The following is a 26,062-nucleotide window of genomic DNA, read 5'->3' on the forward strand; positions in this document are numbered from 1 at the left end:
GGAAGGTGAAATATTTTCTTGTTTATTTTCTGATTGATTGTTAGAGTTTTGTCATTTACCGTAAATAAACGATTAAGCCGCCTTGGCGCTTCTTTAATTTTCAAGCTGAGAGTAGGCTTACTGTGACTGGGTGCTTGTTCGATTCCTGTGCACAGTGGTTTTTATAAAAGAATTCGAGAGCATCGATCGATCGCTATTTGTCTCTATGAAAATCCTGTCAGCATTAACATTGTCAACCAAACTTTCAAAAAGATGATTTATAACGTCTAGAAAGGTTTCAAAAAAAGGTAATTGTGAAATTGAAGGAAAGAAGCACTGGAGTATGATTATCTTGTTATTCTTTTCAATACATTTGCTACTTTTTGTTCATGGTCATCAACTCAGTTTTTAATTACTGCTTTCCAGGGATCCATAATCAAATAAAATTTATGAATAGTTAAATTTATGATAATTACTATTTAAAATGATGGTACAACCTTTACAAAAAAAAGGAAAAATAACGAGACGATGAAATTGTTTGGCTTTTCATTTTTTTTGCAATATATATAGGAATTAGATGTTCGAAAATCGGAAGTTAGAGGCCCAATGTGAGCTAAGCGATTAGAAATTTTTTACGACCACGCCCTTTCGGCTAACTTTTAACACATTTCAAAATATTTGTAGACGTCGTTTTCTTGCATTCATTTAAAACGTTTTACTATTTTTAGGCATACTTTTGTTACGTTTGATAAATTCCATTCTGAAATTAAGCATGATTGTCTGCTGAGCCGGATGCCATCTGCCCTGTCTTTCAATGTACATTTGAAATGAATTTATAAATGAATTTCAAAATCAATAAATGATTTACATGGACTAAAATGAAGGGTCTGTTTATTTAATTAGTTTGGATTCCAGACTATAAGTTAAAACGATCAACAAGGCTTTAAAAAATGCTGGAGATACTTGATAACGTACGCATACCCGAGAGTTTCAAAATGAAGGTTAGGTTTGAAACAATTTGGCAACAGTATGTTCCTTATTTTTACTTGTTTTTCTATGCTTTTGGAAAACAAATACGTGATGCTTTGTTACATTTCTGATTTCAAGATCCGTATGTAGATTTGCAATTGTTACGTTGTACTTTTATTATCTTTTGTGCTGTATTGACGTGATTTCCTTTCCTTACTTTTGCAAATCCTTAACTAAACAATTAATCACTAAAGACATGCGACTCAATTAAAACGAATGTTTTGCCAAGCCTCTGGTTCAAATGGTCATAATTTTAGGATATCCTAACAATATCTATGCCGTTTTTAACACATATTACATTGCCAGGGCCGCATTTACGTCTGTTGGGGTCCTGGGCCAAAAGTTGATTGGGGCCCCTTAATATGTGCCAAAAAAAATTGTGTCACGTGCACAGTACTTGGCTAAACATAATCAAACATAATCAACCAACTATAAGACACGAATAAACTTGTATTCATTCCGCATTTCAGTACATTCCCAATATAACTACCCAACTGCTGAAAACTTTTCGATGATTTTATTGGGGTTTTAAACTCCCAGGACATCAAAATCTGCTGCCATTAAACATAAGGAAGCAACGCGCTACTTTGACATTGTGGACCTTAGCTCACACTCTTTTTATTTACCCTTTTCAGCATGGTGAAACTTTTTTCACCGAAGAAACCTCTGTATGGCGAATTGAGCAACAAACTAAGCGCAGTCATTGCATTGGGGGAAGCTCTAACCAGGACAAGCGAAAGTTTCAAAAGTCCTGGGGTAAAAACAAAATATGAGGCCCCCTGCGAGCGGAGCGTGCTGAAAATTCTTGCAGTCACGCCCTTTATTCTATTCTTAAAATGAATTTAATTAAGGCCCCTAGCTCTATTCAAACACAAGATTGAAATCAAGTGCACTTAAAAGGCTTCTAAAATTTTGCACGGGGCCCCCTAAATCGAAAAATGTTAGGGGGCCTCTGGGCACAGGCCCATTGGACCTATGGGAAAATGCGTCACTGGACATTGCCGTAGAAATAACGCCATAATCAGGAGCATGGTGGGAATTTTTATGGGCCGGAAAATCAAGAAATAGTGTTGCGGAGGCAATGTGGGGCCTTATTTATTTAGTGTTGTCAATTAAACCTTGTAAGAACTGGTCTATCTTGAACGAAGAGTCAGTAAATCTGCTTTCAAGTTTCAAGTTGAGCAAAGAGGCTCCTTTGAAAGCAAAATCATTTTCGAATGTTTTGATAAAAGAGCATTTCCCCTCAGCGATAGAAAACGTGATCTTCTCCAAACAGTTACCGTAAATCCTCGAATTATCCCCGTGGGGGCTTATTTATTTTTGATATTTTTGGATGGGGGCCTATTCGAGGGGGGCTTATATGAGGGGAGGCTTATAAGATTATTGTAGACATTAAGAAGACATTATTAAAAGACCTCGTTTATTTAAAAAGGAATTTCTTTATGAGCATTTTATTAATTACTACCAAAAGTATGAATTTGTTGTGGGTGCTGTGGGAGCTTATTCGAGGGGGGGGGGCTTTTTGACAATATGTAGTTCTAGGGTGGGGGCTTACTCGAGTGGGGCTTATCCGAGGGGGGGGGGGGCAATTCGAGGATTTACGGTAGCCGTATACTTTAAATAACCATTAGCCACGGAGAAGCCTTTATCAGTTTTCTGAAAAAGTGCAGACAATATGAAAACTTTTCCAAGTCAATCTTTAATCACAGCGACATCTACAAATTCCAATTTTGTTGAATAGACTTTCTACAAAACAGAACGAATCAATAGATTGGACATTATCCAAAACCGCAAGCTCTGATCTACGATTCATGCAGTGCCAACTTAATATCACAGAAAAAAGTTCTGTCAATCTCAATTTCATTCCAAAACTTTTTTTTACTCGCGCACCATCAGAAATATGCAATGATATTTTCAACGCCAAAGAAGTACATTGTGCCTCTTGGCTAGGATGTTTGCAAATGTCAAAAATACATTAGTTGGTTTTATCACATATACCGAAAGGATGTGAATTATCATTCCTTTCTTGGAGATCAATCAAGTCTGGATAATCTAAGAGTAGACGGTTTTTTAGACAAAAAAGTATGCTATTCGAAAACACATTTCTGTTACCTCTTTATTTTTGTCTGGTACTTTGATATTAAATGTTTCTATCGATCTTCCTATTGATTTTGCTTCTTAAGCTTCAAGGCTGCTATTTTCTTTCGTAACAAGTTTTTGAGATCCTGTCACACTATTCTTTCCTTTTAAACCACTCTTTCTGAGCTGAGTCCTCCCCAAAAAATCAAAATAGTTTCAAATCCGCCCCCTTTGTCCCCCAAAATCATCACTGAGTACAACAGGCAGTATTGTATTAGGGGTTTCAAAATGAATATTTAGTCAAGCTTACCACCTTATCGCATTTATCCAGTAAGTAGCATGCCCAAAATATAACATAAGCAAGAACTAATTGAAAAACCACAAAATTACATATTAACGTAATAGTAGTGTATGGTTACAAATAACAAATTAAACGATGTCCAAATTTGTATTATTACAGTATCAATAAGTTCGTAAGCATCAGATTGGACTAAATCCTTTGCCAAACCGACTACGTGTTCTTTAAACACGAATCATGATATCATGAAGGTGTCAAAAAAGTCGAGAAATTTATTATTTTTTGAATGGACGAGAAAACTAAGAGACATGGGCTCCAACACAGGTTGGAAAATGGGAGGGGGGTATAGGAAAATTTAACAAAAGATTTTTTAAAGAAGCTCCATTATTTTGCAAAAAGTCGAGAAAGTGTCAAAATATGAATTTTACAGGCCTGGAAAGTCTGTTAAATCCAAAAACAATTAAAGAAATATTAGTTTTTCAATGCAACAGTTGGTCGGTTGGCCTCTTCAGTTCAGTTCAGATTTATAGTTTAAATTCCATTACATACAATTCTAGAATATTAACAATACATATAGAAAAATATATAAGTAGACTACAATGGTATAAATCATGTTACTCGATACAAATATCAACAGAGGAACAAATGAATTGTAAGCAAGGATTCACTTAGCCCCATCAATAGGTAAACTAATCGAGGAGGGAGGCTCTCCCTAGGTAAATTTGAATAATCGGAGAAAAAGACATACATTTCCGTGTCTACACTCTCCTCTTAAAATTTTTCATGTTGACTTTTCTTCCATTCAAGCTTTTATCATTTGTAAAATCAGATTTCTGAGAAAAAAACAAATGAAGTAAGGCCCCACTCTGCCACCATGATGCTCATTTCCAACATATTATAAGTGATAGCAACAAGGAACAATCAACATCATAAACTTTATTTTCCCGGCCCATAAAAAAATTTCCACCACGCCCCGTAATGAATGAATTATAAACAACAAACATGGGGCCAACATTGTGCTTGATTTTTGCCACGAAGTAGCGGTTCCACGGGGGGGGGGGGGGGGGGAGGGGGAGGGGGGACACGTCCTCAGCAGAATCGATTTTGCATTTCGTCTAAATTCGCTGAGAAAATGTTGGGGAAGGGGGGATATTTTGACACCGTACTTTTTGTGATGTACTCCTATGATTTTCAAACTGCCAATTTTAAAACGAAATTAGTCATAGGCGTTCCTTTCGGATAAAATTGGCGTTCCCTGTTGGTAAAAGGGCGTTTTCTGGTGGTTAAAAGGGCGTGGCTTAAATTTTTTTTATTTGTCCCTCCCAGAGCTTAGTGGCTGGCGCCGCCATTGTTGCCACGAATAACTAAGCTGTCTTAAAAGATTTCTTTAGTAGAAGAAAATGTTTTGAAAAGCCTTCGTACCAGCCCTCTACCAAATGTTCTGTAGCCTGCACTACTCTGTTACGAACATAGAGTTAGGAAGGTTACGAACAGTTTCGAGTTTCGAACATCTTTTATAGAAGAGGCCAATCAGGAAGAACCAACATAAATCACAAGAATCGATCAATAACAGCAGAAAACAATATTACTCAGCCCGCATAGTAGCTTGGGTAACGAATCAACTAGCCAATGATGAGAAAGTTTGCGGCGGCACGTGATCAACCATTCAATTTATCAAGCTGCGCCCAGAAAACCTTTCATTAGATACGTGTCTGACGCGAGGTAGGAGGTTGGAGGTATGCCCCTCTTCAAAGGGCCTAAAAGGTCCAAGCAAACCAATGTTGTATTATGATCATGTTCAACAGTCTTATCGATGGTACTGATACTATTTCTTATAGACACAAGTGCGTCTATGAATCAAAGGACGTACCTTGGCACTACGTATCTCGATATCGCCAAGGGAGCTGTGGAGTCCTTTATGAAAGTAGGCCCCCTCTTTTTCTGTTTGTCTCATTTAGGCCGTTCGGCCTTTCGATTCAAAATTGGTGGTTGCCTATAAAGTTGGAAAACAAAGTGATGAAAATACATTCCATTCTTCACTTAGGTTCGGTCGCGGGACCAGGCCGCTCGAGGAGATCGTTACATGCTGGTGTCATTCGACGAGCCGCCAAACTGCATCAAGGTGAGGGCAATGGACGGGGGTGTTTACCCAAGGGTATCCCTGGTCCGTCTATTTCTTCACTTCAAATTTGCTTCGTTCAAAAGTTATTTTTAAAAGGTGTAGGCGTATTTATAAGAACTTCGGGACAATACGATGACAATGGTACCAACAGAGTGTTCCTGTAATGCATGTGAACTCTTTAGTTAGTTCTTGGATCTTTGATACCTGAATTTTCCAGATTCATTGGGCAATTTTAATCACTAAATAGTGTTGCAGCTCATAATTTTTGCATGGAGGGTTCCATGTTGGCTTTCGAGGTAAATTTTGTTAGCGATTGTAGCCAACAGCATATCTTTATGATATGTCAATGATTACCCCCGTCAGAGGTTTTGTTGGAGCAAGGATGTTGGAGAGGTACCTTGCTGCTCTCGCAGACGATTACTGAAATCTAGAAAAACAATCTTGGCCATATTCTAATATAAAGAAACTTTTAAATACGAAAAAATTTTTATGAAATTAGGGTTATGTTTTATTTTAATTTTTTTTCATGTAATTATGAAATTGCATAGAACAAAAGTCGATCATGATGCTTATTATCACTTTTCATTTTGATATTGATCATTATTATGGTTTTTCTTAACTTTTTCTAAAAACAAATGAATAAAAAGGAATGTTTGCTATGGTACAGTTTTTTGTGGTAAATTTTAAGTTTCACACCATGCACAACAGAAGAGAGATATTTTCAATATGATGTAAAGTTTTATTTTTTTTAAAAGAAATTCAGTTTGGCTATGAAGGAGTAAGTTATAGGGTAACACCCAGTCTGCAGAATATTGCTCAAAAATGAAAAATATCATTTTGCACTGTTGTTTTGATTCAATGCTATTTTTGAAAGAGTTAATGTCAACATGAGATCTCATCAAGAACTGGCACACACTGTATGATGGCACTCTTTCCAAAATTACTTTTATCTTATCTTATTCAGTTTATGTGTATATGTAGTCTTCAGTTTATGAAGGGCTGGCTGAGCAAATCCTAAAGTAAACTTTTGTTACCATGACAACTTTGGTTAGCATTTACAATATCATCAGGGGATGTGGTTTTGCACCTGTCAACAGATTGTTCACAAAAGTCAAGTTTTTGATATTTTAAAGAAGTTGATAAAAACGTGATAAGATGCATCACAAGATTACTTGAAACCAAACAAAACCCATTCACACACCACTGATATAAAACTTTGTTTAGAAATAGTTCAGTTGTTGAAGCTTTCTGGAGCAACTGCACAGATGAAATTGCAATCTGCCAAACAGTGACATCCCTGTTTATTCTTTGTACAAATTTTTAATGGATTTATCTATACACTGTAAAACATCTCACACCTATTGGTTTTTTATCAAACATCAAGCTGTTGCATTGTTTGAGAGTTTTGAGATAACAACTCAGAAGATTGAGAAGAAATCACATGCATAATCACATGACCAACTCTCATTGGTTGTCTATTCTTAGCTTGCCCTGGCCCCTGGCTTAAGTCATTTTTATGTACAAAGAATAAGTACATATAGGAGTGGGGGACCCTGTAAGTAAGTAAGTAAGTAACCAACAAAGTGACACGGTTTCCGTAATAGAATGCTACATGAAAAATTCCCATTTTCTTCTAATTATTGTCCTGCTTTCTATTGCTTGCGGCTACGAAATGATGTTGACTCAATGTCATCAGCAAGTCAATTTTGCAAATTTTTATTTTGGCCGTGGCAAAAGAGAAGTTGGCACAGTTTCAAATGAAGCTGCAGCACACAATTCAGCAATTGTGCACTCGTTCAATTGAAGAAATGGCTATTGCGGGAAATAAGGTTTTCTATTTGATAAATTTTCAATTATTGAGAAAGCTGTTTTATCAGTGGAACAGTGCCTAGATGGATGGGTCTTAAAGAGACTTTCAGAATATGTGACGCAATTAAAAAATTCAGCTTCAGAATCTTACAACAGTGACCATGAACCCCTTTTCTAACTATAAAACGCCGAATGAAACAATAAACTCTTCAAGTTTGCGATATCTCGGCATAATCATGAACTATTGTAAATGAATGCAAATGGTTGTGAATCAGCATTAATCACCATGAAGCAGTGTTAATAATCGTGAATCATTGTGATTGATCGGCAATCATGATAAATCTATGAAGGTCATAGTGGATCAGCTCAAATGATCATAAATCTCTGTAAATCATTGTAAATCGGCATATTTAAGCCCCCCTCTCTATTAAGCCCTCTCTCTATTAAGCCCCATTACCATGTAAAAATTAAAAGAAGCCCTCCCTCTTCATTAAGACCCCCTCTTTAGCCCCTGATGTCAAACAAAGAAACCATGCGCATTGAGTGGTTCTCTTGACTGATATGATGATTGTGCATGAAACATGGCTCATGTAAAGATTTCTTTGTGCGTCTTAGAAGTCAAGTAGATACTAATATTGCTTCTTTCGAAGAAATCCCAGAGCATTGTGGCATTTTTATAATATGTTTTTTTTGAATAATTGATAAGCTCCCATCTCAAATAAACCCCCCCTTCATGACCGAAAAAATAAATAATCCCCCACCCCCATGTAAACAAGAGTAGATTAAGCCGACACCCTGTATTCTGATATTTTTTCTTTATAATCATCTTCATAGAAAAGCCCAATCCTTCTTGCTACAGCTCTTTACTGAGCTCATATTATGTACCAGACATACTCTTCGTACATAGCCATTGGACCCCTATGTTTTAATCTTCTGTGTGTCTTTAAGGAAATTGCTAAAAAATGATTAGAACAGTAAAATGCTGGAGAATTATTTCAAATATTATTGCTAAAATCTATAGGGGCTTAAAGTGTAGCTTTTGACAATCATTTAGCTTGAATATTGGAAAGATGCTGTAGCATTTAGAAGATTTCCATACAAGCTTAGTTTTGTATGTTTAGAGGTACCTCTTGAGTATAACCTATGTTCACATACCTTTTATTTTGTAACTTGAATAACTATCCACCAAAGATCCTTTTTTCCAAGGCTCATAGAGGCACTCACTTTGTCTCACCTTTGCAATGCTAAATATCCCACAAAGTTAAATGACACATTATGTCACAATGAATCATGCAAATGGAGTTAAAACATTTCTTTGCAAAAAGAGCATATAGTTTCTTGCTATCTCTAAGTATTTTTTGCAGTTTGATAGTAAAGTGCAGTCTGAGAGTAAGAAGAAAATACCCTTTTCAATGGCTAGAACGTGAAATTTATGCCTAAATTCTTATTCATTATAAATTTAAAAAATGAAAAAAAGTTAAACAAGATTGCATTGTTAAATTGAGTGTTATATTTAATAATGAGAACTTTCTCATATAAAATATTGTGTGAAGCTATAAAGAACCTTTACTCAACCAAAATTGATTTTTTTCTATTTGAGTTGTCAGATTGGCTAAAAATAACTTCTCTGTTAATTATCACCACCCTGTATTGGTTTCTTCTTTTTTAAGTGCTTTTATCAAGCAAGGTCAGTCTGGACTATCTTAATTCACATCCAACAACTTGCAAGCTTTGAAACTTACCTTTATAACCACCTGGGTTAATCAATGCAATTTTTAGAACAACTTTTCATAATATCAATGTTTTAATTTTATGTTAAATTAGCAGTTTATTGTTTTCATAACTCAATATCTTTGAACAATTTTATGAGATACAAAGATATTGCTGGTGAAAATAATGTAAAATTACAGTTAGCAAATTAGAAAAGTAAAAAATCAGTTAGCAGAATTCAAAGCTTCTACCTATGGGCATAAAGTAGTTTGTAACTGGGATTTTCCCCATATAGATTTATCTGATTAGATTAAAGAGCAATGAACGTTGTGGTAAAAGTTGCCACTTAGGAAGGTTTCTAATTCAGGAAAACATATTTTTGCTTTTATTGCGAAATATCTTTCATTTGAATTATCTAAAGATTTGCATAACTAAGACTGGAAAATATGCCATTGAATAGACTTCTAGCAGCTGGTTAGAATTGTTCTTTCAGAATAACTACTTTCAGTTGAGATGGGTTGTGTACAAAATTTGAGAATATTGATTCTTTAAGACATAAAAGAAGCATCTGTCCATGAAGACCACTGTGCAATGTGTTTCATCAAATCATCTTAATAGCCGACACTTGGAGAACACATGTTCCCAAATGATTTGTTCTTGTTTCAACTAGAAAAGATTATCAAAAGAAAAAATAATCATATTTCTAGCAATGGAAAATTTTGCATAACATCCAACACTGTATGTTGGTGGAGGGGGCCTAAATGAGGGGACAAATTTTAACCCTCCTTTTGCTTTTTTACCAAAGACAAAACTGTACAGTATGATATTTCTTCATGTATTTCTTCTATTTCATGTATTTCTTTATGGGTATCCTAGACTAAAGTGTATGTTTATTCTAAATTTTGTTACCTGCTCGTAACAATGTCCACTCAGTTACTCTGTGATCATGCTCAATACACCTTTTCGATCTCTGCACGCTTAATTTACTTGAAGAGACTGGGGTGAGAATTTGGGTGATAAAATTATCATGGGCCTTTGTTTACGGCTTTTACTAATTAGGGTTCAAACTAATCACAGGACGAATTTACATCAAAAGTATTCAAAATTTTGTGGATTTTATTCCTAAACATCTTCCGTAGTCTTAGTCTCAAAAATAGGTTTTTTAAAAGCTTCTGTCAGGTGTTGTGCTCTCGGAGGCTTGGCAGGGTTAGGCCTGTTTCAAATATGGTCAATGGAAATTATGGCATCATTTCCTGCAAAAATAGAAACTGCCTGCAAAAACTTTGGAAAAACAGATTTGCAACATTCATAGAGTGTTTACAAAGAATGATTGCCGATGCTTATGTCCTTTTCCCCTTCTCACCTCTTTGACTTTCAAGTTAAATTCTAATAAGATACATGAATGGATTAGATGTTTTAACAGGTACAAGATGGATTTGAAAGTTCCATCCTTATGTCTGCCTCAATGCGAAATAGACTTTATGGCTGCCTGATTTTTTTCTCTCTGCATATCCAAAACTTAAATGGTACATCAAAGATTGTTTGCAATGGTCTGCATGAAGATTTTAGAAGGCAGTACTTGCTGCTGTTTCCATAACTGGGGCATTTTTTCATAAGCAACGAATGCTGTTGCAGCTAACTTGTGTTTACTTACCCATAATTTTGAGTTCTCTCAGGGTGAGGAGATTTTTGAGCTCTTTCATTTGCAAAAATCTGTTGAGATCCATCGCAATCAGCGACTTCCCTACCCTATTAGAGCACCATAATTGACAGAAGCTTTTAAAAAACCTGCTTTTGAGATAGAAGGCTGCTAAAGATGTTTTAGAACAAAATGCTCAAAATTCCGCATACTTTTGAAGCCAATTCGGGCAATATTTAGTCTCCAGTAACATAGATCCTTCCGGTTTCATACATTAAATGCTAAATAGTTACTTATATCATTTAAATGTTCTGCAGTTATAAGTCCAAGGTTTTTTGCTTCCTTGCCCTACCTGCATGTCCATTTTCTTGAACAATCTCTGTAGTTTATATTAAACATCAAAGCCTTGATCAAAATAGAAATTTTTTCTATGTTAGCCCACATTTCATCTTACAGCCTGCTGCACTTTTTAATGCCTTAATAATTTTTTAAGTTTGTTTGGTAGATTTCTGACTCGCCTTTGGTAGATCTCATTTGATTTGCCAAGTATTTCCCGCAGACTGATAAATTGGTTTGCGTTTTGTATGATGTAAGCTAAGGAGACTTATCACAATTATATAGACACATGCTTTGAAGCTGTGGTAGGCTTTTGTAATTCCTGAGAGTCTAGAATCTTGGTATATCATGGAAAATTTGCTAGGGTTAGCCAGTATGTATTTTCAACTAGTTTTAAAGGCTTTCTCACACTGAAAGAAGCAAAATGCCTTCAAATCCTCTTTGTCACTGTTCAAAATAAACTCAATGACACTTCAAGCCTATGGAGTAAGCCAGCATCTTTGAATTGCTCCTTCTGCAGAATGCAGAAATGATATTTCAGTGTGTAGATACTCCTTCTGCAGAATGCAGAAATGATATCACAGTGTGTAGATATATTTAAGCATTTTCCCAACCATTTCTTTTATGCATATTTAAATGTATTGGGATATTTTAGTCTGCAATATTTCATTTGAAAAGTGAGAACAGTATGTGACATATTTCCACTTTGACACGCTACTTAAAAATTTAACGGTGTTAAGTGTATCATTTGATGATAGGTCATTCACTGACCTTTTGTATAAAGCATCAAGACATTTTCAATTTTGCTTTTTGCATAGCAGTATATATACTTCAGGAAAAAAGCAAAGTTCATTTCAACTTCAGTGTATGTATTGTATATTTAAACTCAAAGAAAACACTTTCCTGAGACTTTTCGTCTTAGAACCCTGAAACTAAGAGTTGAAACTTAGAAAGCTGCCCCATTCTATGCCAAAAGTGTCTACAGGTCTGCCCATAGAGCCTCAAGCAGTTTATGACAGATCTATAAATGGCAGTTTTCATTACAAGCATATGTATAATGAATATATTTTAAATTAAAGGCTGGATGGAGAGAAAGCCCAGCAACATTTCTGGAAGAACTGAAAGGCTTGCAAGCTGCAAGTTTATCTGGTCTTGGTCCAGCTCTGAAAGAGAGTTTCAACCTTTTGAATTTACACAGACTTCAATCTGGCATTGATAACTATGGAATGGTAAGTCTGTTATTGATTTTAGCTACAGTTTTTAAAGCTTTACTTTGTAATTTTTCTATTGATTATTGGACTTATCACAAAATTTATGTCCGTCATTAGGTTGAGATTTCATAAGCTCTGATGTGTTCAGAAATCATATTTCCTGCAAAATGTTTTAAGTTTGAAATTCACTTTAAAATCTAACAAAAGTCTGTTTGATGCTCTTTCCACAAAGATCTTAGCATAATAATCTTAGCAACACCCTTATGTTTTTCTATTGATAAGCTAACAGGATCACTTAACTTCTTCTTTTTACAGGGGAGAAATCCTCATTACTTAGAGCCAGCAATTATTGTTTCCATAACAGACAATGGTACTTTATGCAACACTGCTGGTGTTCTGCCAGAGGTATTTTACTTAGTTCTTTTCTGGTATTCTTCATCTGTTTGTATATAATATACACATACATTTTATGTTGATGTACCCTGCTCTCTCATTCTTAGACACCCTATCTTATATAAAGGCTTGTTAAATGCCTTAGAACTTTATTTAGAATATCTAATCATTTTTATAACTGACATTAAGCTTTGTCAATAACCTTCATTGCCAACTTATGCATCCTTTGTAAAAAACAAAACTTGGTCCAATCATTTGATGCATTTGATGCTAAGACAATGGTCATTGATAACTTGCCTTTCGATAAATATGAACTGGAACCATCACCTCTGACACAGTTCATTCTGGAGCACATTTGATGCATCACAAGCATGCTGTTCTTCAAGAAGAAAGCACACAATTGCATGAAACATTTTTTTATGTACAGATAATACATAAGTTAAATACAATTTTGCAGATGAGGAATCAGGTCAGGATTATCAAAATCAGATACTTTTGGTAAATCGGAGAGCAGATTCCCTGGTCTATTTTTATTCTAAATGTATATATCTATTGGGGAATAAACCTGTGTTATTCTTTCATTTTGTGGTGACAAGTAATTTTTTGTGTATACTTGTTTGCATCTGCTCATTTTTGTCAACCCAGGCAAATGCAAAGACTCAGTATCACATATTGTCTTTTTTATGGACATGTACCTTCTTACTAGCCTTCCTAGATATTCTTATAATCGGAACAGACTTTATATAACCTGGCACTGATGTGCAGTGAGTGGAAGGATGATCTGTCTTTGGCAATTTCTTATATTTTCATGAAGTCTTCACATCCACTGTACAATTACATTTATGTTTATATTCTTTTCTGTTTAGCTGCATTTGCCCATGCACAATCAGCTCTCTGGCAGTGAACTAACAAAGGAGCCATTCAGATGGGATCAAAGAATGTTTAGCCTCATCCTACAGATTCCGGGGACAGCTCCTGATGCAAATGAGAAACTACATCAAAATCAGGTGAACCCTGAGGAGGCACCAATAACTGCTATGTGTGATGTAACCGGAGGTAAATATATACTTTTGCTTTTTTTTGTGGGAAAAGTTCTATGGGAAGAAGCAATGGAAATTTGGCAGAAACTCTTGTTTTATTACATTAGAATGACGTTTCCTTAAACTCTGAGTGACAATAACAATATAATGTTTCCTTGAAATAGACCATATTAGCTCCACATTCAATCAAACATGCAACACTTCAATAAATTTGTCCTTCTTACCAAAAAGCTTACATCCATATGTAAAAATTGTTAGATATGATTGTAGAAGTTGATCAAATTGCTTAATTGGTCGTCTCCTTCTGTCTCCAGGGAGATCTTACGTGGTAGCGTCTCATAAAATGTTGATGCAGAGTTTGGAATCCATTGCACAGAAGATCCAGCCAGGAGTAGTAATATATTTTGAAAAAATCGGACCCAATCCTGAGCCAGTTATTCGTGAAGGTAGGTGTAGACTGTTTTTATGTATGATTAACATTAATTCTTTCGAAATGGTACAAAATCGTTTCTTAAAATTTTAAACAACAGAAGTCTGTGTTGAAGAGAGTTAATTTTTGCGGATAAGGACAATGCTGAACTTAGTGGATAATACCACAAAGAGTCACAAGCATAGATTTTTTGACATGTATTTTTGTAATCATTTAACAGCTTGTATAGAGAATATGGAGCATACTAATAGGTCTTGGACGAAAGTTTAGTTCTACATCGAAGGAATCATAGTAATGAACCCACCAAACTTAATGCAAAAAGGTTTTTTATTCCTTTTAATTCCAGCTATATTGCCAACCGGAAATTCAATACCTGCCATTACTTCATTTTCTTATCACTAAAGCTCGTCTGTCACTCAAGCAACTATTGCTACTAGGTGTTTGATTATTTCTTGGCTAGTTGCTTTTTACATTTTATCAAAGCTTACTTGTTTAATGTTATTCAGGTGCAAGGACGCCGGGTACTGTGACGCCCAAACTGGAAGATATGGTCCCTTCACCTGAACACATGGATGTTGATCAAGAGAATAAGCCTTTAATTGGGCAGACATTGGTGAATGGCATTTTACCGTCTATCGATGGCCTAAAGAAAAACGCAACTTTTCAACCGATTAAGTCAGAGGCAGAGGAAACTAGGTAAGTTCTGAATGTTATGATACATTGGTTTTATTAAGCAATGCTACACGAAAACAGTACTGACCAGCCTTATGTGGCAAAGGGAGATGCATCCTTGGGCTTCTGACATGTACGTAGGTGGATCCTTAGGCTCATGACAGTCAAAGTTTCAGTTGGGTTCCTTTACATGTAAAGCAGGGGAAACTATAATTGCAGGGTTGCTTACAAATCTGAGGGGGGGGGGGGAAGCTAATGGTGTGGAGGAGAAATATTTTGACCATGCTCGCTAATGAGCTTAGTTGATTTCAAGGTGTTGTCAATCGTTATGTAGTTAACAGTGATGCCACAATTTTATATTTCCATAATCTTTTTTGGGTTTTTGCATATCAGAGAACCTGGTTGGCGGTCAGCAGATCAGGGCTCCAACGCCTCTGTTATTGCAATAGGGGAACCTTTTATTCTCCTATTAGAACTGTTGTTCTTAGAACGACAGTAGTTTGTGGTCGTATAATTAAGGTCTGGGGATTTATTTTAATGTATATTGGTGATAGTTATTTCAAAAGGTTGCAGATCTACTGAATAAGTGAAAAAATCTATTCTAAATGTTGTTTGGGTATTGTCTTACTTAGAGTTTTGTATTTTAGTTCGCAGATGATACATGAAAATCCTGTAAGAGGGAACGAAGCGCCATTTGCGGGGAACGAATTAATGCACGATTCAACGAACACAGATGCTTCTCTGGAAGTTTCTACCACTTGGCAAAACACAAGACGAATGATATACGTACGCTCAAATCCGAGAGTAGCGATTGGCCATTGGCCAATACCTGAAGCATTTTGGCCAGATCCAGGCGCTCAAAGCATGGTATGTTAGCTAACAAATGTTTTTTTAGTTATTGTTCTGCTTTGTATAGACCTGAGCAAGCCAGATGCTTTTATCTGACAAACGTGTATTAATATTTTGATACTATGACTGATCTCCACAGCCGCCCCGAGACGCCCAACCGAATGTGCAGTTCACGTGCGCCAATGCCGAGCCAATGGTCATTGATAACTTGCCTTTCGATAAATATGAACTGGAACCCTCGCCCTTGACGCAGTTCATTCTGGAAAGAAAGCAACCAAATTATTGCTGGCAGGTGTGTTGCTTGGTTTAGTTGTTCTGTTAAGATTTTATTTGTCTTTCTTTCGTTGCTTAAATTTCTATACCAGGAAACTCTATCGGGGAAATTGCCTCGATTTCATCTTATTGTATTGTCCAGTCGCGTCCCAGTTTCCCAAGCTCTGATTTTTTTAATTCCACAATGTAATGAACAAATTTCTATGTTCTTGCGCTATTTTAATGGTCAAAGTAACTGGCAGTTTTGTATTTCGTGCTGTTTCCTAAACCCTTTCCCTCTCCCCTGTGCCTATCGACTTCTTATTAATATTCCATTGCATTCAGTTATTGATTTAAAACAAAGATTGATATCGTGTTTCTTCTATAAACGAAGGGTTTTGGCCGTTACTTTCTTTTCCATAATTGATATTTTGTAGAATGCTGTAGAAAATTCATTACTATTCAGCGTTAATTTGCTTATTCTTCATCGTTTAGACATTTGTTAGTGGTTCTGGAAGAGAAGGGCGGTCCCCCCAACCTTTTGGCTACCTGAAGGCAAGCTCAAATCTACAGACAGTCAATTTATTTGTGATGCCGTACAACTATCCTATACTTCTGCCACTTTTAGGTAAGAATCGTCTAAATGCGTTTAAGTTCCTGTTTTCAGGAGCGTATCTGAATGTATTATGTCATAATCCAACTAAGAATGTCAATCAGGAAGCTGTACTTTCTTTTATGAACTTGAGGGTGTTTCTCTTGGGCTTGGGCTAAGTCTTCATGCAAGATTCCCATTATACTCTTTATTGAAAACTGTAATTAGAAACAGAAACTTGATACGAGAAATGATTTTATTTCATGATGTGAGAACCAGAATGAAATTCGTTTAAAATGCCATTTGGGTATTAGGGCTGATAGTGGTATTCTAGATTTTAGAATGATGATGCGGGTATTAATTTTGGTTTTCTCTCTTTTGGACAGATGAGCTGTTTAAAGTTCATAAATGCAAGCCTCCAATAAAGTGGAAGGAAAGCTTCGAGGCATACCTACAAACGATGCCAAACTACTATGCAGGGGTACTTTTGCATTTGCAGCTAAATTTGATGATATTTCATTGATCTTTTCTACATTTTTATAGTAATCTGGTTCTTCTTGAAAGAGGGCCCTTTCAAGCATTCAATTAAGTTATGAGACGCAATGGACAGGGAAACCAGAATCTATGATCAAGATTTCGATATGTCAGTGAAGCTTATTGGTCTATAATTCTTAAATGTGTAGAATGAAGCATTTGCCTTTATTCAAATGATAGTTTTCTATTTGGTATTTTTTTGGGGAACGTGTTTGCCGTTCGCCTGTGTTTTTAGATATTTAGCTATGTGAAGATTGCTCATCGCTGCCTATATTTCATGCTCTTGTTGCCAGATATCTTCTAATTTAGTACTGTCACTGCTGTTATCTAACTTGAGTATTCCTGTGTTTCTTTTCAGCCGTTGCGCAATGCTTTGAGAAGAATGCAAGCACCAAACAACCTCGTACCTGATCACATCGATGGTTCTTTGAGTTTCAGTATCATTACGCATTTGAAGAAAATAAAGCATCAAGTAGGCAGAGTTTTATTTTTGATTTCATTTGAAATCCCCGTTTGTTCTTTGAAATTTGGAATTTCGGTTCATTTGAAATTCGCACTGTTTATCGTCAGTCACTGTTGTCCTTGTTAGACCTTCGAGTTCTTTATTTCCTTCAACATTAGGTTACTTGCAACTCCGTAAATTCCAACTGATTCACAAGTAACAATTTGCCTTTAATAATTTTTGTCAATGGAACTTTAGGCCTGTTTTCTTTAGGGCCTAATTACCTTCATGCGATCTGTAACTGCCTTCTGGATATACCTGACTCTAGAAAACTCTACAGATATTTGTTTAGCATGCTAATTCTTCTGGTCTTTTAGTTTTTGAACTGTCTTTTTAGAATGATAATAAAACTTGTTGCTCTTAGGCCAAGCTAGAAGCTGATCGGCTTATAAACTTGGTTGGCAAAAAAGCAACGAGAGATGCATTAAACCAACCTCTTCCACCGTAAGTCAAACACTTGTTTTCATTGCTAGTATTCCTGATTTCTCTTTCTTCTGTTCATGTTTTGATTTGTGTATTAGTGGTAGGATTCTCATCTGTTTGGAACTTTTTCAGGCCTTAATTTCTGAACGGAATTTTAAATGCGATTATCAACTGTATTTGTGAACTGTGATAAGTTATCTGCACAATGTGAGCATCCCGATGAGCAACATACAATACAAATACAAATATAAAATACAAAATACAAATCAGGGTTTGCACCTCCATACGATATCTGTGCAATCTGTGAAATTCGCTGATACTATTAAGCAAGGCATTTAAAATCTCCAATTGTATTAACATAGTTTGATCTTTATAGTTGGCAAAAACATCATTTATATACATATTACTCCCAATCCTTGAAGTATCGTGACCCATGATTTGTAGAATTACCTCCACATTTTTCTAGGTGCTTATTTTACGCATATTGTAAATCCATCAAATTCCAGCTTGTGTTTGTGATAAGGCTGTGTCACGTTTTCTTGTTTAGGCTGCTGTGTGTTTATTTAGAAAATTCTCTGTGATTTATTTTGAGTGGAAATCTTCTCTTTCATTTAGCATACCTCAAATCAACGAAGGAAAACATTTCGACTATCGCAAAGTACTCCGAAAAACATCGATTGCAGATCCAAGAATTGCCCTGCGAAACACTGGAAAGTCTCAAAGGTGAACAACTTAATGATATGATCTTCGCATGTGAACTGTGAAGCATGTCCTTGAAATCAAACAGTTAAATTTAACTATCTATATCGTGTGTGTGGCAAAGAAGGCTTTTCTGCGACAGATCTTGATGAATTATCTTTTGCTGTCATTAGTTTTGATAAACACTTTTTTATACATTCGACTAAAAATTACAATGTATACTACAGGCTACACTACTAACAAAAACTACTATACAACAATACAGGGAAAGGTACTCCGAGGAACATAAAGTTGAAGTTTGAGTCAAAGTTAATATTACGAAGAGCTAAAACTTAAAGTTGCTGTGTCAAAATTTGCGATCAGAATAAGATATCTTATTTGTTGTACTCCTTTGGTGATTTGATGAAAATTTTTAGACAAGGGTTATTCCCACACTCGCCTTACTACGCATCCTTGGGTACAGACCACATTCTTGGTATATTCAAATGTTGCATGGAAATTCGCTTTGTTTAAAGTCTTAACTCTTATCTATTTAGTGACATTTCACTGAATCTGGAAGACCGTGGGCTACCATTTCCCCAAGAGGTATGTATATATTCAAAGTGAACTTGTAGTTGTTCATCTTTTTACCATGACCATAGGTTGATTCGGTAGGTCTTTCCTTGATCTTCCCTCGGTCTAAATAAGTTCTTCAACTCTAAATTTGAATAGCAATTCTAGCACTGCATTTTCAAATTTTTCCTATGGCCGGCATTGCATTAGTCAAGGATATTTGCCTTGTAAAGGTAATTGGTTAATAAAAGTTTATAAACAGCCGTCGAATCTTGACTCAGAAGTCTACCATCTTTAGGAATTAAATCCTTCGCAAACCCAGGACCCTTTGAAAATTCCATAGACGTTATTTAATCCCCTTAAAAAGCCCCAAGAAACATCGATCAAAATCACAGAAGAAACGTTTTTTTAAGGCAAAGGCTCTTAGTGTACACGTTTGATCAAAAACCAGACTGACTGGCTTTTTCTTGTTTTCCCAACAGGTTGTTTCTTGTTTCATCAACTAGAAGGCCACAAGCACTTCTTAATCTATATTGTTCTTATAATCTTTTCATAGCATATTCAGACACAAAGCTTCAAGAACCCTTTCGATATCCCACGAAACCGGCTGATCGAGCAGCTCCGAAGAATGCGTCTTAATTTCTTCCATCCCGCAACTTCTAACAAATTCGAAGATGAAGGTAACCATTACAGCAAGCCTGCAATGTTTCAACGCATCTCTTAGTAAATTGGTGTATTAATAAGAGGGGAAGCCTCCCAGTTTTTGCCTCTAAAAATTTTATGAGAGGGAAAATTATCTATACAATCACCTGCATGCGACACATGAGTCGCCTGGGTTTCTTCAAATGTGAAAAGCCCCATCAATCTAGAGTACTTCAGTAAGCTACGTAGATGAAAAGTTGAAGACGAATAACGTTTTAGCTTTTCATTCAACTTCAATTCATAAAAAGGTATTCTGATATTTTATTGTTTATAGGAAATCTGTATTCAGTCCCCTTCAACCCCAATTAGTTTAAGGCAAAAACTTTGTCAGTGTTATCGTTCTCCCCATCTTTTTATTGTTTCGCTTAGCGCTAAGCATTAGCAGCATTTTAAACGGAATCAAATAGACTTTTGTGGTACTTTTGCTAAACTGGATGTAATGTTTTCCTTCCAAAATGTTTCTCACAATTAAACCCATTTTTTGGCCAATACAGGAAAATCATGATTTTAAATTGTTTAATTTTCGCCGGTCAATTTTTCAGTGTAAGTTAGCAACATTTAAACGTGTTATTTTTTAGACCAAAAGCATTACATAGCAATCGGCCAAATGGGGAATTACCAAGAATATTTGAAAATGGTTGCACCTTTGAGGGAAGTTGACCCAGGACAAACGAGGCTGCATGCTTTTGGAAATCCATTCAAGCTGAAGCAGGATCACCAGGTAGTATTTTTTACGAAGCCTTCCTCGTGGCGAGATACTGTTGAGAAATCGATTCAAAAACATACAGCCTTTCTGCAAAGTATCATGCTTTCTTAATTTTCAAGGCGACGTATACCCTCCTCTCCCATGTTAATGGTAAAATCTTACCTTGAAAGTGTCTGATTCTCGCTAAGAATGGGTTTTGTGAGTTTATATAAATGTTACTTTGTTCAAAACAACCTGACATTGGGATTTTATCAGCACAAGCAAATCTGTTTGTGTAGCATCTTTTTGTAGCATGTTCTCCATTAGCATCATAAAAGGAATCGTCGTTTTATTTTATTGCAAGTCAACTTCGTGGTGGTACGTTAAGAATAGAGAATTTACTTCTTGGTTTGATTTGAAGGATCACTTAAATACTAGTACACTGAACCATTATTAGGAATTCGAAGATAGCATGGAAAAGTGGAAACACAGCACAGCATAGTATAAATGTTCCAGGAATTCTTAGAGAAATTTCGAGAATTGCTTCTTTACTTTTCAATCATTCCATTTGCAGTTGTATGCTGTAGATGAGGCCGACGTGAACGAGGCCATTGCTGGACCGGGTATGCCCGCTAAAAAGAGACCTGGGGAGAATTCGTACATAAACAACAAGAAAAGAAGGAAGAACGAAACACCTCCTCCAAGTCGCCGTCCACAGGGACCACCAAATGTTCCGCCACCAAGGCCAGCAACGCCGCCGCCGCCGCCTATCAAAATTCTTGCCAACAAGCGAAAAGATTTCGTTAGTCCAACTGACAGCTTAGAGGAAAAGCCTGAATTTGAAGAACTGAAGGATAAAGAGGCAGAAAAAAGTGACAAAGTTGAAAAACTCGAGAGGACTGAGAAGATTCTTGAAAACGGAATTAGTCCGGATAAAAAGGCTGTCGGTAAAGCCGTAAGTAAACAACTTCGAAAATTGCAGGAGATGCATAAAAGTAAATTATCCAAAAACACCAAAAACAATAAAACGGATAATGCAAAAAGCGGACTTGTTAATGACGATGAAAACCCGTCGCCGATATTATCAATATTGAGAACATCGTTTGGGCCTGATGACGTCACAAAATTGGAAGTTGCAGAGGAGGACGTTGAAGTGGAGGTTGGTAAGAAGCGAACACAGAAAGGATCAAGAGGTGAAGAGGTTGCTGCGAAGCGAAACAAATCGGATGCTGCGGAGACGGATAGAAGTATTCTTAGTCCAAAAACTTGCCGTTTATTGTTGCAGAGTGGTAAAAATACGAGACTGCGCATGGAAATTTGGAAAGTGATCAGAGATCTCAAAGGTATCTTAATTTTTCTGAAGGGTTATTTTTGTGTGCTTCATATTGTGAAAGTTTTGGTGTATTCTGAGGTCTGTTTGAAATAAACAGGGGGTCGTGGCCGTGTCCAAAATTTAATAAAAAGGTGAGGGGTTGATAGATGATGGAGTTGAGCGGGGATTTGAATGTGATCACAAGGACGTTTAGAATTTCGAATTTTGGTCGATGAAACAGGGGGTTAAAATGTGGGTCTTCAAAAATCAAGACAAAATCTTCGCACCCTTCTTATGATATTTCAATGCAAAAAAGAGGATATTTTTATCAACCTTCTCGGTCCGGCTCTGGAAAATAAATGCTAGTAAATTATTATTTTTATGCTAATTATTTGGCATAAAATTTACTGTTTTGTTTGTCGTGCCTTAAAGCAACCAACAGCACATTAAAATTGCTTAATGAACATAACTTTCAGTTAATAGAATGGTCCTTTTCATGCTCTGACGGGTTATGTCTTGGAAGAGGAGATTTTCATGCCCTGTACTCTCCCCAATATTCAAAACATTTTCCACCATGTTGGAGCGAAGCAGAATTATGAGATTCAGCCACAGAAACGTTTGTTTAATGTGGAGTTTGCTGTGATGTTTAGAGTGTCAAAAGACGTTTTTAGGCTCTTGCTGACTGAGGCGATGTTTCTCTCTGTTCACAGATCGTGGCAAATGTTTTCAACACATCGAGCAAGCGGTTTCCATGTTGGACGGGCCAAGCGAAGTAAAGTGCATGTTTTTGAAAGACATTATCGAAGAGGTTGACAAGTTCAAGGTGGTCTCTTTGCGTGACAGACTAACAGCTCTGTTACGTGGATTTGATGAGAGTGTATCGGAAGTTGAAGGTCGATGCTCAAGATGACGACTGCAAGACGAAAGAAGAAAACTTTGCGATCAAGCGTGGAATTTTACTACAGTGTAATGGCGCAGGTCCTAGTGCTCTATACGGATGCATCCCAAAAAACGGGCCAAGCCTTAGCGCGTGATCTACATTCCAGTGGAAGACGCAGTTTGTTTAAGTTATTCGTGTCATCGAATCGGATTTATAGAATTACCCGTAAGTGAACTTAGGCCCAATTATGTAAACGCAGCATTTGCTTTGCTGATAAACAAAGTTTAATAGATGGGCTTAGCTTCTGATAAGCAACGAGACTCTGCAGATATTTGGCGTTATTTAGAATATCCTACGGAGATTATCCCTCCTGGAGAATAGATTAGAGAAAAGAGATTCTCGTCTTAGTTTATAAATCTGAAAGAAAGCCCAAATTTTCGCGTAAATTTTCAAATTGTTGTCATTTTGGAAATAAGAACTCATATCGTCCAAACACGCGTTTTATTTAGAATGCCGTTGTGACACAAGCCGCCTTATTATAGGGGAAGTTTTAAACAAGAGTTGAACTAGAAACAAAGTAGATCGTCCTTTACTAGGAAAGGAATTTACCACGCCTTGTGTCCTTAGAAGTCGCAAATCGAACAGCTTATTGGTGAAGGCTGCTCTTTGTCTGGATGTCAAACAAGGCCCCGTATAACAAATGCGCGCCATTTTGTAAATATGACTTTGGTAGCTTAAAGGCACATGTTCGCCGTAAATGTTTATGTTTGGAATGTTTTATAAGTTAGAAGAGTCGCTTGCCGGTGATTAGACTGGTGTCATTTCTTTAAATAGATGAATAGAACTAAAGTTTGGTGAAATGCGGTCTCGGCCTTTCTTGTCGTTGGAAATGAAACAATGTCGCTTGGTCTGCATTTCACTCTAGTGAAAATTAATAGGGTGAAGTCAACGTTGCAAACAGCGTCTCTAGAACCACCGTTTTCGACAAATATAGGTTGAGTTACCGATGGATTTTAGGTTTAGTCCCACTGTTGACGACTGTGGGAAGGACGGTTTAGACAAAAGAACTTATAATTTGGAAAGTACAATGCCAGCTTTAGTTTAATGTCAAAATACTTTTGTAGATTGTTTAAAAATTTCCAGACATTGGAAATTTCAAAACTTAGCTACAACATTATTGACAGTGGTGATATCATATCAAGCCTGAACATTTGTCAATTTCCAGAAAGGTTTTGTCACAAATCTAGTGCGTTGTCAAAATCTCAACAAAGTACCTCAATTTGCGAAATTCACTACTTTTTTGGCAATAGTTCTGTAGAAATTATTATAGCTGGTCAGGTAGTTCTGCAAAATTAGGTGAAACAAAGCACGGTCTTGTGCCTCTTGATCTATGGCCTTGTATAAAGTACCAAAGGTGGAAATCAAAGTCCACCTATTTAGATCCTGTTAGACTTAGTTATAGTGTCGTAGATAAAATATCATTACTTCTATGGTGATTTTTCTTTTTGTCGAGTTCTTTTCAACAATGCCCTGTCAACAATGCAAAATAAAATAAGTTTATTAGGTAAACTATATAACCTAGATGCGATATAATAATCTTAAAGATGCCGTGAAGATGCATACCCGTTTATATTTGCAAGTAAAAACACCACGCATTCACACAAATGTCATTCGTGGCCAGGCTAAAAGTCATATGTCATATAAAGCTAAAAGTCACATGTCGTAGTACAGTCGATTTCAATGGTTCTCCAAAAATGTCTATTCGATAAATTCAATCAGATGCGAGTCAGATTATTACTAAAGATAAATCATATATGTTATCCGATAATGAGCAAAAATCTTGGCAAATAACGACACTGTCTAGGTCCAAAGAGCTATAAATGTTCCATATGAATAAGATTCCTTCTGACGTAAGAAACAATGAAGTACATAACGTTTTAGTGGGTTTGATTTATATACAGGCGATTTATAAATTTATATAAAGGATCTCTTTATAGATAGAGCTTTACGCTTAGTCAAAGCTAGAGAACATAAGTTTCCTAATTAACTCTGAGATTGCCTAGCCAAGCAAAATGTTTCTTATACTGCTTGTTGCTAACATCATAACTTTTATTAAAAGGCGATTATTCGACTTACTTCTTGCGCCAGGGGACGTAACTCGGTAGACTTCTCGCATAATAACAATGAGGACTCCGTTAGCTATTTGTTCAATTCGTTTTCCCGCATTCTCAAATTAGGTCGTCGTAGAAACTAGGCAAGAGGGGGGGGGGGGTTCTTCATTTTGTCATTAAATAAATAGGAGGAAAAGTATTTTTCTACCATAGAAGTATTTTTAAGTTTTAACTACAGCCCTGTATCTTATTTGACTTCCATTTATTGACGTCAGCCGAATAATGAATGCGACCCTGCTTTTCCAGGCGATTTCATTTCCTCCATCCTATCAGCTACCACCTATTGCTTGATCGATACTTTCTTGGAAGAGAAATAAATTATTCCACATCTACATCCATGATTTTGACAAAACTAACGAACCCTTGCCTAGAACTTTAGTCAGTATAAAGTCAGTATAATATAGGCAACATGCAGCCGACGCGAATTCTACTAATACGCCACAGCGCACGACACAATACCTACAGGACTGGGGTCTATTTTCATTTTGTTACGTCAACAAAGCCTAACCTTCACCAATAAGCTTAATGTATATTTTACACAACGTCATTTGAGATATCTGTAAAAGGCTATTGTACATATTTGTAAGTAAAGTTCTTGCTGTATAGTGTACAGAAGCAGATTAAATGCCTCTTTTTCAATTTGATTTTGTCTTATTTGACTCTCCCTCTGCTGGTCTGAAAGGAATGATTGGAGGAGCAGTTGAAACTAATATATAGGTTCTACTTAAATATTTAACGATTTTCTGGCAGGTTCAATACAAGCATTTGTTCAGGTTGCATAGACAGGCGTCAAAATACCCTAAAGTTGAAATACTCCTCGCGGGTTATTTCTTCAATAAATTTGCGAAGTTTTCAGTTTTTAGATTAAACGAAGTGTTTTCAATAGTTGTACCTGCTACTTAAAGAATGTTGATTGCATTGCGTTGCGTAGCTTTCAGTTCCGATCTAACCTGTCCGTATTGAACGAAATGCGCGGTGTTTGCTGTTTAGTGTCAATTTGTATCTAGCCAAAGCTTTGTTTTCATTTTGGTAATTTTCCTTACTACTGTCAAGTCAAGTATCCTTGAGCTCTTTCGAAGGCAAAGAGCGATGCTTGAAACTTCAAGTCAACCATCAATATTTTGTCAAAATAAATGCATGCTGGCATAGAGCAAAATTTACG

The 26,062-nt window shown here is 36.3% G+C and overlaps 1 protein-coding gene across 1 annotated transcript; it reads left to right on the top strand.

Moving 5' to 3' along the window:
* Positions 1-5,077: 5,077 nt before the first annotated feature.
* Positions 5,078-25,539, top strand: LOC135684471 (integrator complex subunit 6). The gene is made up of 19 exons (XM_065200050.2): positions 5,078-5,309; positions 5,430-5,507; positions 12,081-12,230; positions 12,528-12,617; positions 13,472-13,661; positions 13,960-14,091; positions 14,582-14,771; positions 15,395-15,614; positions 15,736-15,888; positions 16,344-16,476; positions 16,827-16,921; positions 17,333-17,446; positions 17,841-17,920; positions 18,515-18,622; positions 19,135-19,183; positions 19,707-19,830; positions 20,431-20,573; positions 21,112-21,880; positions 22,560-25,539. The coding sequence occupies exons 1-19, from the start codon at positions 5,199-5,201 to the stop codon at positions 22,757-22,759; spliced, it is 3,129 nt and encodes a 1,042-aa protein (XP_065056122.2). The 5' UTR covers positions 5,078-5,198; the 3' UTR covers positions 22,760-25,539.
* The last annotated feature ends 523 nt before the right edge of the window (positions 25,540-26,062 follow it).

The sequence above is a fragment of the Rhopilema esculentum genome, chromosome 21, assembly GCF_057945365.1.
Source record: "Rhopilema esculentum isolate cy_ngs chromosome 21, ASM5794536v1, whole genome shotgun sequence".
In the NCBI taxonomy this organism is placed as follows: domain Eukaryota; kingdom Metazoa; phylum Cnidaria; class Scyphozoa; order Rhizostomeae; family Rhizostomatidae; genus Rhopilema; species Rhopilema esculentum.

Bases quoted from the DNA above. Each gene is read 5' to 3' on its own strand.
- LOC135684471 (XM_065200050.2), top strand. From the start codon at position 5,199: ATGGTACTGATACTATTTCTTATAGACACAAGTGCGTCTATGAATCAA. The intron at 15,615-15,735 runs GTATGTTAGCTA...TGATCTCCACAG, and splicing joins ATCCAGGCGCTCAAAGCATG to CCGCCCCGAGACGCCCAACC. The intron at 15,889-16,343 runs GTGTGTTGCTTG...TTCATCGTTTAG, and splicing joins AACCAAATTATTGCTGGCAG to ACATTTGTTAGTGGTTCTGG.